The 18,705-nt window shown below is 34.5% G+C and overlaps 1 protein-coding gene and 1 pseudogene across 4 annotated transcripts in view; both read right to left on the reverse strand.

Annotated features, from left to right (window-relative positions):
* Positions 1–12,808, reverse strand: part of LOC109099551 (myocardin-related transcription factor B-like) — a 34,427-nt gene extending 21,619 nt beyond the window's left edge. For 3 of the 4 annotated variants that reach the window (XM_042767490.1, XM_042767491.1, XM_042767488.1), the window contains exons 1-2: positions 12,615–12,808; positions 1,730–1,943 (exon numbers count right to left, since the gene is read on the reverse strand). In XM_042767490.1, the coding sequence (XP_042623424.1) occupies positions 1,730–1,865 (136 nt within the window). In that variant the 5' untranslated portion in view covers positions 1,866–1,943; positions 12,615–12,808. The remainder of the gene's footprint in view (positions 1–1,729; positions 1,944–12,614) is intronic. The other variant, XM_042767489.1, reaches the window with a different exon arrangement.
* Positions 12,809–14,431: 1,623 nt separating this feature from the next.
* Positions 14,432–17,701, reverse strand: LOC109056043 (annotated as a pseudogene).
* Between the last annotated feature and the right edge of the window lie 1,004 nt (positions 17,702–18,705).

Here is an 18,705-nt window from a genome sequence, read left to right on the forward strand (position 1 = left end):
AAATACAGTTTTGGCGCTCCTTAATGCGGCAGGCGCGGTCGCTTTAGCGCCTCAGTTCAAGGGCAAGTGAACCCATTTAATCTTTCTCTTTACTAATATAGTAGTGAACATGAATTAACATCGAAAGATAGTCTATTTTATAAGAGATCCTACAGTACAACTAACTGAAATGTCTCATGTAGGAGGAGCCCAAGCTACACTCAGTGGCCAAGTGATGCTTATGCTCCATGATACTGGTACAGACTCTGTGTAATGAACAATTCTTTGTGACTGTAGATTTCAAGCTGGAAAAGACATTTAGTTCCCACTTTAAGTGAACCTTAGTTCCCAGGTCATCTACAAGATGGATTAAAATGCTGATAAAGTCAAGAAAAGATGAGACATAAACACATGACAGTATGATTGAAATGTTGAAATGTAAATAAATAAATATTAATAATCGTAAAATAAATAAAACACGTTTATTCTGTGGCACCTAAAAAAATTATTTGGCTCCTAAGTTTTTTTCTTATAGGAGCCAATGGCTCCTTACTCGATTTTTTTGTTTGGAGCCCTGGTATGTCAGTACTGCCATCTTAAAAACAGGGTTGTGAATCTTCACTGGTTTCACAATTCAATTCATTTACGATTATTATTATATTATCAACTCAACATCACGATGCGTCACATTCTCAGTTTTCAATATTACTGCACGTCTACATTTTCATATAAATTTTATATTAAACTTATTTTGTGCAAAATTAACTTTATTTATTTTTTTATTATATAAGCACTGCAGGCTATTTTTTAAAACAATTATTTTAAATAAGTGTTCTTTAAGTGTCCGAAAGTTTACAGACAATAGTTGAGTTTTTTTCCTCAGCATTATTGCCATTTGATTATTACTGATTGATCACGGCAGCTTTAACAGGCTGCATTCACACTAATGCACAGATCTATTTCAATATGAGATGTTTTGTCCTGCTCTGAAAACATAACTGACTGTGTGTACATCAATTTCATATAAAGTATTCGAAAATGCAAGTGCATTTAACCGCAGCTGCAATTGAGGAATTGAAAGTCTGTCAGTGCGCGAGTTTCATGCATCTAATAGTACTGCATTCCAAACGGCATAAATGAAAGCATATCTAAAGTAAAACACGGCGGGTGGAAGCACAGACTGTCAAGCAATGTGCACGTGTCTCACAGCACAAATTCTGTGCAATGAAGCCCACCTAGCTTGCACACGTGCCATATGCGGGAAAAATAAACAAGCTCAGAATCAATTAAACAAAAATAACGACTTTATTCAACAATTCCTTTGTCAACAGTCTCCTCTGTGTCTCTCCATATCACCATTTAATTTATCCACGGTACATGCATTTTTATATGTAGCCTAAGTTATGATGCCCGATGACTTATTTGCATTATTTAGGCATTATTTTATTTTATTTGAATTTTTTTAAGGCAATAGGTTTTTGGGTAACACTTTAAGCAACACATTTTAAAGTCTCATTTGTTTATGCATTTATTAACATGAACTAACAGAGAGTAATTATTGTTGTTATTATTGAGTTAAAAGTGAAACTAGTGTTCTTCAGCATTGCTGGTGTCATGCCATGAACCCTACTCCCACAGCAAACAGAACAGAACAGAACAGAACCAAACCGTGGCTCAAAAACCATGATATGATCCCAACCATGGCATTGGTATATCGTTACACCCTTAAGCATCATAGCAAGTGACATACCATTTTTGCGCTCGTTGAGAGGGGGCAGCCTCTGGCTGGGGTGCAGGGACAGTTCGCCCATCTCATGGGTTACAACCTCACTCTGTGGGCTGGGCACCAATAAACCCCCAATCCCAGCATCCCCCTGGTCCTCCATGTCTCCTCAGTGAGGAGTCAAGGGTTTCGCTGGGGTTCACCAGACGATATGGTCACAGGAAGCTCCTCACTTCAGTTTCTGCAAAAGACAAGCTTGGTTTAGATTCAGGTGAAGAAAAAAAGTAAACAGCAAAGGAATTTGGTCTAAGGCTGGCAGACTGTGTATTAGCAATACTTGAAATCATAAGTCAAATGGGGAGTTTGGGAATGATGTGGTAGGGTCTGCAATATCACTTTAGCCATGCAAAACCACCAAAAACACAGGATGTACTGAATCTATGGCATGTACAGTTGCTGCTGTTGCACATCTATCAAAACGCTAACAAATAATAAAATGAGCCTTTCCACAGACGGTGAATGAATAGACGTTGTGTTTGCTAGCTTGTCATTACTCAACTTTACATCATCCCAGTGGTTTAGATGTGAAACCAATAAAAATATAAACACAGCGCTCACCATGGTGCTGTAAAATGCTTGAATACACTATGACCACATCAGCACAAACCACAATCATTCACTCCCATGAAACACTCGCCATTCAAAACCTCCTGTCACATGGAAACAGAGAGGCAAATTTTTCTGTTGCTAATTTTACAAATACAAATTTCAGTGGCAGATCAATTCTGCAACTGATCTCAAACAAAAAGTGGACAGTGATGGATTTTGTTTAACTAACAAACTCTATTTTGCCAATGATGGATTTGGTTTCCTAACTTAAAACATTAAAACAAATGAAACATCACATTCTGCTTCAAAAAAAAAGAAAAAGAAAAAAAAAAAGGTTTTTTTCCCTCTTCCTGTGGTTTTCAACACCCCATCCTGTCCCCTGGGGAAAAAGGCAAAAAAATTTACTCTTTTAGCTGCCTATAACATTGGATCCAGCATTTAAAAAAAATAATAATAATAAAATAAAATAAATAAATAAATATATATATATATATATATATATATATATATATATATATATATATATATATATATATATATATATATATATATATATATATATATATATATATATATATATATATACACACACATACATATAATAGTATCACTTTATTACTTTGTTTTTTTTATAATAATTAAAATTTGTGCAATAATATAAAAAAAATCATTCACTGCTCTAAACAGAACTTGTAACTTGTAAACTAAATAATAGTAGTTTCAGTGTATTTATGAACACAGTGTAAATTATTCTTTTTTTCCCATTTCTGTAGTGTTTTGTACTAGAATATACTGTTTGTACCTGAGCTTCAAGCACTCATTTCTATCTTTGTCTTATCCTAAGTATCCATAATGAGTAATGGCTCAAACCAAGATAACCAATCAGGGATCTGAACATAACATACTGCAGAGTGCAAACTAACACTCGTGCACAAAAGCATGCAGCTACAATACTACCAGGCCAAACCTCATAATGTATTCTTACATAACACACCAGCAAATGTCATCTACTCATCCTCTTTATTTTGAATTTCTAACATTCTCTACACTATAAGATCTTTTGGTTGATAGTCAACACAATACACAAATTGTTTATATTTTGAAGGGCAGTGTTGCCAACATTCAGCACACTGTATGTGTAATGAAGCCTGCTATTAGTCCTTCATAGTCACTGTTGCTAGGATACAGCAGCCTCCCACACAAATAAACTCAAGCTGCTGGAGCTCTGCCTCTCTCAGCAGTACACTGTTTAGTAGGGCTGGGACGATAAATCGTTGCAGAATCGATTCGTAAACAGATTCGATTCTGAGCTTAGATTTTAACAGCAGATGGCGCTCTAATCTAGTTTTTATCCATCCACTCAAATGCTCATGGAGAAGAGTGCTAAAGAGCGCTTGTGTGTTCGGCTGAGTCATGTAATTTCACCTCAGCTTAGAATGCTTTTATGACGCGAGATTAATGTAAACACAGCCCATTGTGAACACCTTTGTAATTCGCTTAAACCTTTTCGAATTTTATGAATTATTATTTTAGGTTCAAGTGTGTGTAAGGATTTGGAAACAAGCAGAGTACGGCTATTTCTAAAGCAAGCAGTGCTATTTGCTGTTCAAAACTAAACTCAGTATCAATTCAAGAAAGAATCGTGATGCATTCGGAAAATCTCAGAATCGATGCTGAATCTTTTCGTGATTTGCATTGCACTGATATATTTTCCCAGCCCTACTGTTTAGCGATCACTCATTCAGGACAGGGTCAAATGTAAACTTGCATTCACTGGAAATTTTTAGAATGTATTATTATAATGTATATTTCCGCTATTTCTGCTGCTCTTAAAGCTCCTCCTGCTGGCAGAGAATGAATGTTCCCGTTTGCTGTTTTATATAAAGCCTATAGACCCCTTAAAAGTTTGTAAACATTGCAACGTCTCCGGATGGGCGGGGCTTAGCTGGAGGCAAAAAGGGGCGCGGACGCAATGTAGACAAGCGTAAACTAGCACGTTTTAGGAGGGATTTATTAAACATGGATGCAGAGGAAGGTTCGGAACTGTCCGAATATGTACAGTCACTGACTCTGCGGGACCGTGACAAAAAAATTATAATAAAAAAAGTGGGAGTTAGCATACATTTATCAATTAATTCAGTTGATCACTCAGTTCACTGACCAAACTGGTTATCTGACCAAAATATAATGACGAGTGGATAACATTACAGTAGCCTAATTTATTTATTTTTTTTTTTTTAGCTAAGCCTGGTGTAGTTCTTGTATCTTGTTCTCATTGGAAACATTTTAACCAGGTTTTGGATATTTCCTAGACAACATATGAATTACTTTCGGGTGGTTTGGGGAATTTTGTCAAGGCTTATTGTCTAAAGTAACCTATCGCTGGGCTAACTATGATTAGCAATGTGGATTATTTTAAGAGACCATTCAAAGGATGGCACACACATCTATCGCTGTATGTTTGTTTAACATTTAAGCTAGCTAGTGCGCTGAAGGTTGGCGACTTTTCACCTATAAAACATAAACTTGCTGATTTGTACTAGATAAAACCAACACACCAGTACATATGCATAGATTATTTTACCTAATATGAAGTGTGCAAACCATACACGAGCATTATTTATGATCGTCTCTTTCTAGTCTGTACGCCGTATTGCATTCAACCACAATTGTCTTCTTGATTTCTGTGAAGGAATGTCGGCCGGGATCCGGTGAAACTTTAGTTTTGAACCAAAAGTGCTGTTCCTTCTATTCGGGCAGCCAAAAACACAACAAGACAACATTTTAAAGTCAAAACCTCAAACTTTTAGCGCGCCTGCTATGAGTTCTTCCTTATGGTTTGCCTCCAGCTAGAGCGGTGACGTCACAGTGACGTAGGCGATTAAGGGGTCTATATTTCCCCCGGGGAAGTCTATGGGAAACACTGTACTTGTATACATATACAATATGTATACGATATGTGTTTTAATATATGATATGTATTTGATCTCTTTGCAATCTCAGAAGTATTTGTTTTTTCAATCAGAAGAACAATCCTTTTGACTAAACAGCCTCTGTTGGCAAACAGATTCAAAGTATTTCGTTTTAGATTAATTTGGATAAACTAAACAATAATGACAATATCTCTAATTTATTAACTATTCCCTGTCAGTATCTTAATTTGATGTTCATTTGCAATGACATACTAAATATTTTTAAGCATGTAGCTACTTGTCTTTATGTACATTTGTTATTTAGAAATTTATACTCTGTGGAAGGACGAATTTATGGAGCATATGATTTAATGTCACACCATGTAAATATTTGTATGCAATTAGCTCAATCTGTGGCATACTCACTGCCACAAGCAATGGTGACGCAATATGAAGCAACAAGCTGACCACAAACTGTGAAATTGCCAAGGCAAAATTTATATAAAAATATAAAATATTTATATAAAAATATAAAATATAAGGCAACACTCTAGACACATGCATGTCATCCACCAAATACAGTCCAGGCCATTATGCAAAGCTGAAGACTGTCTGTCTGGTGTGGATCCACCACGTCAAAGAATAACATTCAGACAGTCCACATCTGGCTTACACCACATTAAATATGCGGTACAATGATATATGAGATACATGTACATCTCTCCATTATAGGGATAGTTACAATAACAATGTATATCTTACATAAGAAAAACAGAGGGGCTGTGCTGCTTCTGTGGTCTGCTGTTTCTGGCATGCCTCACTGTTAGAGCTCATGGCTAAACCATTTACCATACAACCCTCAAACCACATACACATCAAACTATAACACTGAGTGGCAAACTATCTATCACAATCAATTCAGTTAAGTTATTGGAGGCAATTAGAGTAAACATCAACATGTCTTAAGAAGGAGCCTGGAAAAAAAGCAAGAATGACTAGGTTTTCTATAGAAACAGCAAGATCTAGAGAGGTTTGCTCAAAACTAAGCATGTAAACTAATGACACCTCACTGAGAAATGACCAGCCTTCATACTGACGTCAGGAGATGCCAAAGAGTAGATACTTAAAGGGACAGTTCACCCTAAAATGAAAATTGTTATCATTACTCACTCTCAAGTCATTCCAGACTTTCATTCATCTTCAGAACACAAATGAAGATATTTTTTATATTCTCTCATAATTTTTGCTCACGCAACCAAAATTTCCATGCTTCAAAAAGTACATATAGACATAACTCAACCATAAATGTTTGACATGGAGAACAAATCTCAATGGATGCTGCGCGTAAAAAAATGACACTGGATCTTCTGTGTTTACCATATTTGATGAGTCCTATGTATGTGCATTGATCAAAGAAAACTAAATCTTATAAAGCGATCATGCCTCTTCAGATGACTTGGATTAAACCGTTCAATTGATATGGATTACTTTTACAGTGTCTTCATAAATGTTTTGAAGCTTGGAAATAGGGCTGTGTGATAATAACAAAAAACAATATCTATCAGGATTGTTTTTTTAGATGAGTGTGATTTTGTGCTAGGTACCTTGTAGGGCTGCACAATTAATCGAAATTTATTCGCAAAGGGAATAAATCGCGATTGGGCAGAAGCTGAGATTGTCCTGAGTTATTATTATTATTATTTTCATCATAATAAAGTATATCTATAATGAAATGCTAATCGACATAGCCATTATCACTGCTAAGAATACAATGGAATATTGTGTGCCTTAATTATTCTGTTTAAGAAGCCACATCATATCACAGAAGGATTTATTTTAAACACTCGACTGACGTTTTGAAGTGAGTTTGGAGTAAAAACATGTTATTAAAATGTGGTATTTTCACATGCTCTCAGATGGAGCAGCATTTAATACACAGAGCTGTAGTTCACCGAGAAGATACGCAAACAGCTTTCATAATCATGAACGATTTTGTTGATTTCATAATCTTACAATTATATTGTCTGCAATTATGAACGCTATCTTGCATAGCTTGTCAGAGAACTACGGCTCTGTGTAGTAGGGCTGGGCGATATATCTAACGATATGATCATGCGCATCTAGTCAGTAAATCTGGTTCCGTGATTACCGCTAAATCGCCATCACCTGCTTTCAAATGGAGCGGCATTTAATATACAGAGCCGTAGTTCACTGACAAGGTACGCAATATCGCGTTGATTATCGAAGGCGATTCATCTGGGATAATGAACGTGATATTGCGTAGCTTGTCAGTGATCTACGGCTCTGATCTATTAAATGCCGCTCCATTTGAAAGCAGGTGATGGCGATTTAGCGGTAATCAAGGAACCAGATTTACTGACTAGATGCGCATGATCATATCATTAGATATATCGCCCAGCCCTACTGTGTAGTACGGAAGTTCTAAGCGGCCATCCATTATAATTTTTTTCCTTTTTGTTTTCTCGTTATAACGACTTAATTTTCTCGTTATCTCGACATAACGAATCGTTATAACCTCCCTCCTTTATAACGACTTAATTTTCTCGTTATCTCGACATAACGAAGTTCGTTTTCATCGTTATAACGACTTAATTTTTCTCGTTATCTCGACATAACGAAAGTTTGTTTTCCCCCCTCGTTATAACGACATGAAAGTTTTACTGTTGCTATAGTAACGAACTCAACTTTGACAGGCATCTGATGGACAGCCATGCAGGCGCTCTTACTGTAGCCTATATTTCAGCAAATTTTGCTTCGCCTAGGTAACAATAACGTCTACAATACTGTATAAATAAAGGCTGATCAATCACTATTGATTTTTTCCAGAGACAGTACAACGAACGTTTTGTTTTTGTAATTAACATGTTTAAATGGCAACACCGCGCCATTAGAGCTGCTTGGATTAAGCTCACTTTTAATTTTCCCTTTATATGAAATAAAATTATATATAATTTGTAATTTGTAGTAGTCATTGTGGCAGATATCATGTGTGTTATAAGCTTCTGTTTGAAAAGAGCGTTCATGTGTACGTGTAGTGTATGTGTGTGTGTGTGTAGAAAAAAACCATTACAACATTACAGAACAAAACTGAATTAAATTAGCCTATGGATTTTACATATACATCACATTTCTCATCAATATGGTTAACAATAAAGATTAGTAATAAGGAAAAGAAGCACATCAGCCCTACATCGTTAAATCCCGTCCTACTATAGATAAACGGAACATCTCCGCTTATTAACTACCTAATCATTAAATTAAAATTACATTTAAATTAATCATGAGCCTAAAAGAAGCACAAATATAATATATATTGGTGCAAACAGAATACAGTGATGTCAACCTTGGTTTTGATAAGCAGTTATTGATGAAACAGAATGCGTTGGTGAAACTCATGCATCTAGCAGGAACTTAATACACAAAATATTCATATTGATTCAAGCATTTAACATTTATGAATTAATTAAATGTCAGTAATAAACAAGACTGCACAAATTATAGCGATCACGAGGAAGGTCCGCGTACAGTAAAGTGGATAGTATACAACACCCCATCAGTTATATTCAGGTCTATAGTGCCACCTGCTGGCGCAGTTTTGTAAATTCTTAGAGAAAATTAAGTCGTTATAACGAGAAAACAAACTTTGTTATGTCGAGATAACGAGAAAATTAAGTCGTTATAACGAGAAAACGAACTTCGTTATGTCGATATAACGAGAAAATTAAGTCGTTATAACGAGAAAACGACCTTCGTTATGTCGAGATAACGAGAAAATTAAGTCGTTATAACGAGAAAACAAAAAGAAAAAAAATTATAATGCATGGCCGCTTAGAACTTCCGTAGTGTAGTAAATGCTGCTCCACCTAAAAGCAGGTGATGGAGATTTACTGCTAATCACAGAACTGGCTTTACTGACAAAATGTGCATGACAATCTGGATTAATCACGTTTGATTAATTGTGCAGCCCTAGTACCTTGGCTGGTTTGGGCTTCAAATGGATAAATAAATATGACACTAAAACCGCCAGTAGGTGGCAGCAAGTGAATCGTTAATTCAAATGATTTGTTCAAAACAGCTGACTGACTTAGAAGCGAAGCAAAAGACTATTGTGCTGATGAATCGATCATTGATTCATTGACTCAAATGATTCCTTTAAAAACCGATATATTCAGGAAAGAAACATCGCAGTGTTGCTCTGAGACGCACAAATGTTCTGCTCTAGCTTTTTTTTTTTTAACTAGGCTTTAAAAAAAAAAAAGACAATATCATCCCTTAAATGTAACTCACTTCATATTCACAACTTGTTGAACTGTTGTACAAAATTACAAATCTGAGAATTGAAAATATGAGATATGAGATCAAACCCAATATGAGATCAAACGCACATGTTAATATTTAGGAAAAAGGTACTGTTGCTTGTGTGATATTACATAACTATAGAAATAGGGCTGCACAATTAATCGAATTTCTAATCGCAATTACAATTATTGATGCCACAATTACTTAATCGTTCAAAGTGGCAATTAATCATCAAAAGTCCACCTATGTTATTCTGTGTGCTTAAGATGCGTTTTTTTCTTTCTACATGTTATCTTAAGGGTTTTTCTCATTATTTTAATTTTAGTTTTAGAATAACATTATAATACCATTCACATTTTTACTTTTTTATAATTTAAAGAAATCAATCTGATGTATAGTTGACATTTGAGGCTTAATACTATAGAAAAGCACTAAAAAATTTTTAGTTAGAGTGTTTTCAGCTTATTTTCATATAAAAATATGGCATGCAGCTGCATCAAACAATGGTATAAACATCATTCAAAGTAAATTGTGATAATCGGAATTAATAATCGCAATTACAGTTTCAAGGGAATAATCGACAATTATGATTTTTGTCATAATCGTGCAGCCCTATATAGAAATATAAAAATACAGGGATTTTTTTTTGCTTTCATAACTTTAATTATATAGGGGCATTCTAACTGCATTCTAATAGGATTCATCACACAGTGAATGCTTTTGGACTTTCAAGTGTTGTTGTTTTTTCGCAAAGTGAGTGACACTTGATAATGTTAGCTCGTATATTGTTAAAACAACAATTACAATATAACTGCAGACAATAAATATCACACACCCCTACTTGGAAATTTTGGTTGTGTGTACTGTCAATGAAAGGGCAAAAATGATGAAAGAACATTTAAAATATCTTCATTTGTGTTCCAAAGATAAGTGGAAGTTTTGTGTCTGGTGAGTTTTCAATGACTAATAACCACCATTCAAAAATTACAAGCCAAAAAACTGCATTCAAAATCAAGCTGGCATTGCTACAACTCAAGATTTCATTTCAGGGAATACATCTGATCTTAAAATGAATTATATTTTACAGGATTACCAGTGTAAAATTTCAGGAACACTATTCAACAACACTGTTAAAAACAACAATGAAATATATCATATTTTGATTATTTTTAACTGAACCAATATACTGATCAAACTTCAATCATTAAACTAGTTCTTGTTTTATATCTGTTGCTATAAGCATTGTTTTTGTAAGGAAGTTACAACACTTTAGGAAGATGTGCCCTCAAGCTCTAGTTCTCCATTCAAACTATTAGCACAATAGCTTCTCCTTCACAGTGGCCAACATTTAATCTGTCTCAAGTGGGATCTGAACCTGATTCTGCTGAGACAGCTTTCTATGAGCCATGACTAAATACTCTGGAAAATATCAAACTCCAATTAAAAAGCAAACCCAGATGTTTGATCCTTTTCATGTGCTGTGCTGGAAACACGAGCAATGATTTCCATGTGTTCATCAAAGGACAGTAAGAAGGTGGGCTGGCACAAGATAAATGTTTAGTTTACTTCAGCCCCGCACTTGAGCTCAACTTCAATTTGTTAATGACAAACTTTAAGATTAACTTTTTACGAATGGTCCATTAATAATTTCATGTAGGGGTTCATTAAAATGTCTATGCATGTACACTAAAAAAAATTGTTATGAAATGTCCCAGCTGCATAGATATGTACAAATTGTGCATTTTAATGTAGTTGCCAAAGTGTACATCCTAAAATCAAGTGAGATTTATCAAAAGACATAAACTAGGAGTCTTTAACAAGGGGTCCACAGTGGAACAACACGATGGTCTGCTAGTGTTATAAAAAATATTTTATATATATATATATATATATATATATATATATATATATATCTTGAATTAAAAAAAAGTTTCCAAAACAAAGTTGAAGTTAAGAATCTAAAGTACAGCTAAAAATCAATGTTATTTTAGCATTATTTATCAAGCATAATTAATATCTTGACTTAGCTTTTGTTTTTATATTTTTAGTTTTCATTTTAAGTTTTGGTAATTTTGTTATGTGCTGTTGTCATTTTTATTACTGTCTGATTTTTATTTCTATTTAGCTTTATTTTTACTTCAGTTCTAATTTTAGCCATTTTAGCACTTTAACGTCAACTGTAACGTCAACACTCACTTTTTTCTGCAGTATGTCTCTCATAGGGTTACGTAATTAAAACTTAGGTATCATAGTCAACAGCTGAGAATACAGGATACACTTGGTAAAAAAAATCTTGATTTCTGTATTTATAAAAAATCTAGACATGTGGATAAAAACTATATTTGCGTGGACCAACAAATCAAGCAAATAATAGCAGGTGAAATCTTGATTTGGTTGCTAACTTTACATTTCAAATCAAAAACACACCACAGAGCATTAATCTTGCATCCAAGCACTACAGAATTTGATTTCAGACATTCATGGCTTGCAGTGGAGATGCCAGGAGTCCAGTCTATGAGCTTCCCATATTAAAATTACACCGGTGTATGACTCACGAGTTGTCTGAAGACTGCAGATCTATTGAATTGTTTACTCTCATTCATCTGGAGTTTCAGTTTCACCAGGAGAGTCAATGAGAAACAAACAGGATGCAAAAACGTCCAGCGTGTTTAACCTTTCTGCCATGCACATGACTAAATCTTCAACAGACCCTTCCTCTTGGGCCTGAAGTATCTGCCACTGAGGAGATCAACATGTAAACCCCACTGTCTTATTATAACATCATGTGAACCAGCAGTGTTATTGATCTACAAACATCACAACTCAATGTTTAAAGACAATACTGTAAGTTAGCATGCTAGTAGCCAACAGTAAATATACAACATTTCGCGACATACAAGTTATGTAAAGCTCGGCCAAAAATAGTCAATATGTCGTGTTTATGTTTTTATTTTAGCGTGTATATCTCGAGTGTACATGACAGTCATGCTCTGTATTTGTCAATGGCTCAATCCTCACATCAGCAAACAGGCTAGCACGAGAACTCCAGCGCTACACATTAAATCACTTACTGTCATATAACGACGCTTCTTCAGTTACCCTGTTTCCTATAGCTGTGTCTAGCTTGCTTGTCGTAGCCCCTTGGTTTAATGCTCCATAACTGTCCTTGATGTGGTCACCCATGTATCCAGGGATTGATTCTGGTTTTCTTTGGGACTGAAGTTTTTTTTTTGAGGAAGATGGCCGCTGTTCGTCTGAACTCAGTGACGCACACAGAGGTGATATAGGCCAGTCACCATCAGGGGGCGCTCGTGTTCCGTCGGTCTTTTTGTATACAACTTTTATATAAACTGTAATTTACTTAATATTATTTAATGGTACAGTTAACTCCCATATATACATCTGTCACAATTCACTTTCATTATATGGAAAAAGTGAGTTATTATGAAAGTAGTCAAAGAAAAACACGCAGTTCTGGCATGAGTAAATTACTGAATTTCATTTGTGTGTTGAATACACAGAGATAATTACAGAAATAATTTATTTTAATCATGATAAAAATGTTAACATTTTTCTAAGAGTGGAAATTTACCTCCAGCCAAAGCAAAAAATTAATATCAAACATCTAACAAGCAAATAACTACATTTAAATGTCTACAATACAAAAAGTTATCTAGAATACCTACCAAGCTATAAACTACATGCAATGTCACAAGTCATTACAAATTGCAAAGTTTGATTCTAACATACAAGGTATTTAAATATTCAGAAAAACAATAATTTATTCACTGCATCGTACACAACAATTTCATAATAAATATGAATAAAAATCCTTTTTGACAAGGCACAATTGCCAAATCTGAGACTACTTTTCTTCTTTATGATATCTACTTGTTTTTCTGAACAGGCACTATGTTCGTGGGATTGTGTAGGAATTCATAAAGCTGCCTGACATTGCTGCAACTGCCCAATATCTCACTGAGCTTTTCCTGACTAAATGTTTTAAGATCAGCCAGACAGGAAGCATGTTTTATAAGGCTCTTGAAGTTTTTCACAATGACTCCAGGCATACAGAGCAAGAAGTTGTAAGGTCCGGGGTTGTACAGGTCTGCTGACTCCGTCACAGTCTCTGATTCCACAGTAACGGCCTGAGCTGTGGCAGCGTCAGGAGCTGGTGGCGGCGCTGGCAGGTTCATGACTGCGGACAAGATCTAGGTTGGTGTCTTCCCTCCCCTCTCTCTCTTCTGGCACAACCATGCGGGCCTTTTCCCAATTTTAAAATGAAAAAAACAGCTTTTAAGATAAACAGTGTCACAAACAGATGAATACAATTGAATAAATGAAATACTGAGCTAACCTTATGAGTACTCGAATTCTTGTTTTTCTGTGCTCAAGACTGTAAGATACTTCTGTTCTTCTGTCGAGCCTCCATATATAAGAAAAATACACACTAAACATAAGGGGGAAAACAATCAGGAAAGCTACATTTTTTTATATTAAATGTAAATATGGAAAAAAAAATATTTATATAAATAATTTAAATTGTTTATATAAGCATATCTAAATTAAGACAATACCATTCAAAAGTTTGGGTAAGTATGATTTTGTTTTTTATTAGAAATTAATACTTCAGCAAAGATGCATTAAATTGATCAAACATCACAGTAAAGGCATTCATAAAGATTTGTTTTTAAATAAATGCTGTTTTTTATCTTTCTATTCATCAAAGAATCTTGTAAAAAAAATAAAATAATCACGGTTTCCACAAAAATATTAAGCAGCACAACATTTTCAACATTAATAATAAAAAATATTTTTTGATCACCAAAACAACATAATATAATGATTTTTGAAGGATCGTGACACTGAAGTACTGGCTGCTGAAAGTTCATCTTTGGCATCAGAAAATTTTACAGTTAATATAATTTTTTATTTTTTTTTAATTGTAATAATATGTCACAATATTACCTTTTTTATTGTATTTTTGATCAAATGAATGCAGCCTTGGTGAGCATAAATGATTTCAAAAGCATTTTAAAAAATCTTACAGACCCCAAACTTTTGAGCAGTAGTGAAATTGTTTCATTAAATATACATTTGCTCCATGCCAATACACATACCGAAAAGGCTTTCCTGGCCTACTGGCTTTATAAATTTCAAGCTGCCACAAAACTGAGTTCTGCATCATACAAAACAACAAACACGGGGTCAACCTCATGCAACACCCGTGTCAAACTGTAGAGGTCACTGCATCCCTTCAGTGGGTGAATGACAGTCAGTGGCTCTTTAAGAACGCCATCGGAAGAAAGATCAAGAAGAATCTCCTCTTCTTCCTCTTCAGCCAACCCTCCTTCATCTTCACTGTTCCCAATGAGGTCCTTTTCAGCTCCATCTTCCTGCCTCTGCACCTGAGAGACTCTTGACGGGCTCTCGATTTTTTTTTTTTTTTTTTTTTTTGAGTTGGTTTTGGTTTTCTTCCCTTTCCTCCTAACAGAATCCTTCTTTGCCCAGCCTTTGTCAAGCTTCAGTAGATCAGGCTGAGGATCTTCTTTTCCAACAGTGCGTGAATAAAGAAGGTGTTTTGCTCCTTTTTGCATATATTCCTTAAGCTGGGCACATTCTGTCATCACTGGCACATATCAACACACGGCCTGGTGTACAGACAACAAATGTTACTTAATGCTCTGTATATGAATAGTTCATGATCACTTTACTGTTAAATGATTTTACCTGGTTCATGCTCAGAGCTGTTGTTTTCTTTCTCAATCTCTTGTAGCACCTCTGTTAGAGCTTCCCACTTTGGGTTTTTCTCAAGCACAAGCTCTCTTTTTGGAGGGGCTAGTTTTATACATAAACAGAAAACACATTAAAAATTAGAAACAAGTATGTAAAGACCTTTTAGAAGAAACAATAGACCGTACCTGAATTACTACCAAAGCTTTTCTGGCTGGTTCTCAAAGACTGCAGATTGAGGAAGGTGACAGTCGTTTTGAGTGAGACAAAGAAGAAGGGTTCTCAAAATCTTCAGGTCTTGAATGAGAGATTTGGTCCTGGACCCCAGCTGATGCCACAGTGGGTCAAGATAATGACGAATTGCTTACATATGGAAAAACATGGTTAGCAACTCACAATTTACTCATGATCAGCAACTGTGTGTGTGCTATGCAATTATTTCATTTATCTTTCTTTTTTTTCTCATTATTTTTTAAATTGTTTTGAAATAAGTGTCTATTTATATTTGCCTCAGCAATACAGCACTTTTTTAAATGAATATTTTTTTTTATTTATAACCATTATTTAATATAATTATCATTTCGAATATTTTTAAAATGAGTTTTTGTGTAATTGTGATTTTTTTAATGTAAATCAGTGCTATCAACAAGTGCCCGTGGTGTTATTTTAATAAAAAATAAATAAAACTATTAAAGTTTACTACTAAAAATTAAATACATTTATTTATGATTATTATAATTTTTAATGTTTATTTATAATCAATAGAAATAACCATGGTTATACTTCCTGACACAATTATCAAAATTTCGGTCAGAGTAAAAATGAAACAAAAAGAAGTAAATTAAATTATGAAATATGAAATGTATTATTATAATTTATTATTATTATTGTTTTTTTTTTAAGTAGTATGATCATATTTGACACATGAATGTTGAATACCTCTGAAATATCAACATGATCAAAACTTTTTAGTATAATTTTAAAAATGTCCACCTTCAGGTAATTGTACACATCATTTTGCTGTAAAGATGTAAAAAATACTTTTATGTTGTTTATAATACTTCAAGATAAAGATTTACTAGACTGAAGCAAGCATTTTTTTTTAAACTTGATTATCCATACATCCTTTTTCGAAAAATCATGTTAAAATATAAGTATCAAATATGCTATAAATTTACTGGCTTTTATAAGGCTGAATCAAAGAATAAGATAACTATTTAATGTTTATATTTTGCCGGTAGTGCACACACAAAACAAAATTGAGTAAAACTTAACACTATTTCATAACGCTTCATATTTCACAAGTTGCGGTTTCGCCTTCGTTGCGGTTTCAAAAAGGTAGGTACTGTGCCACGTGATGTCGTGAAATTACTTTGATGCGTGGAAGCATATTATCGCCTCAGAAGAGAAATTATGCTTTGGTAAAACATAATTATGACATAAAAAGCTATAACAAAAACGAAAAATGGCGAAATTATGAGATACCAAGTCATAATTATGAGATTTATTATTTTTGTAATTAATTTTCTCTTTTCATCCTACCAATTCTCCGGAATTGTTTATAATGAGTATTTACTGTATGTCTCTACATGCTTCAGAATGAATCTATCAAGTAAACAGTAGCATTAGCACAGACCCTATTCTACTAGTAGTGTGTTCAGTTTGTGTACTGTATTGTACATTGTTCTGTATATTGCTCATTTTGTAAAGACTATTGCATATTGTGCTGTACATTGCCCACGGTAACAGACTCATATTACACCTACACACTTGCACATTCATACACTCTTATATATGTCCCAAAGCTGAACATAAAGCATTTACCGCAAACCCATTCTATTCTATTCTATTCTATTCTGTGCAGAAGGCTGCAGAAGCCATGAATCACTATGAGTGGGTGCATTGCTACTTGGTGGCCTTGAGAGAGCAGTAGAGCACTTCTGTGTGGAGTGCTGCTGAAAGAGTGTTTATCACAGTATAAGTGGGACATGCTTAAAAATAATTAGGAAATGGATTTAAAGAGCTTTTATGAAGAATACAACATGTACAAGCATGCTTTTTATGCTTAATCTTCTTTTTTTCTGGGGGGGGGGGGGGGGGGGGTAGATAGAAAAGCATTTTCACATTGCTATCAACATAGTTACACAAAAATATTGTTTAGCAAATACACAAAATCTATGAAAACAGATAAATTAGTTGGAAACTCACCCTATCAGATAGCTACAGTTGTTTTCAACATTTCATGCGTCTAGGACAATATGTACAACTGCATATGACACTGCTATTTAAAACCAAAGCACACTTTGCACAGTATATTATCCACTCTTTAGATGTAAAGGTGTTACAGCACTTCAGCTTTCAATACAGACACCTTGTCAAGATAGAGTGAAATAGTGGATTCCAGGTCTGCATCACTCAAGGTCATGTTCAGTAATCTTAAGTGTATTCTTCTGTCTCTCTGATGCTTTCATTATTTATTTTGTTTATTGGCTGTTTGCTAAAATGAATAGAAAGGGGAAAACATGTACAGAGTGTATCTCAGGAAGCCCTTAACTCATCAAGTGCTCTGGTTTCTTGTTTGAAATTAAGCACAAGTTACCTCAAATAACATGAAAGAGCAGCACTTGTTCATTCATTGTATCTGAGTGGCAGAAAGAAAAAATCAAATAAAGAGACCTGCTGTTCAAAGAGCTTGTTTTGTTTTTGAGGTCACTGACTAAGCACTTGAGGAGAGGAAGCCCTAACGGTGGAAGTAAATAAAAGCAGGATGAACCTTTTATTCCGCCTGGTACAAAGTTTAATATGAGCCTTTCTCAAACATCACCATGTCAGGAAGGATGAGGTTGGGGGAGATCTAGAGGAAGCAAACAAACACTCGTCCCAAGCAGTAGTGGAGCATTGCCGTGACTGGGCATGTCAAGAAGCATATGAGATTAATCGAGGCAGGAAAAGGCGCCGGCTCAGAGAGCAGCTGGATTTTAGCAGTCTTTTCAAAGAGTGACAGGAGGTGCGCTGCTTAAACAGCATTATGTCAATGACTCATTAAAAACAAGTCCAAATGTTCAGCTCACTGTAAATGGCTCCTGCGCTGCATCTTTAACCCTGTGAAGCCTAACATTTGAAATAATAGTCAGGTTTTTTTTTTTTGGTTTTTTTTTTAATGGAAAATATTATTGAGCATTTAGACACAACAAAAAATAAATAAATTAAAAATAATAATAATAATAATAATAATAATAATAATAAGTTAATACTTAAAAAAATACTAACACTAATTTACCTTGCTGTAAGTGTTTGCTAGTAACACTGAATAAAACAAAATCACATCTTATGATTTTAAATTTTAAAGTATATTTACTAAGAATTAAGTAAATTTACAAAACAGCTACATTACAAATAACAATATTGACAAACATGAAATTAACAGCA

This window comes from Cyprinus carpio, chromosome A12 (assembly GCF_018340385.1).
Source record: "Cyprinus carpio isolate SPL01 chromosome A12, ASM1834038v1, whole genome shotgun sequence".
Taxonomy (NCBI): domain Eukaryota; kingdom Metazoa; phylum Chordata; class Actinopteri; order Cypriniformes; family Cyprinidae; genus Cyprinus; species Cyprinus carpio.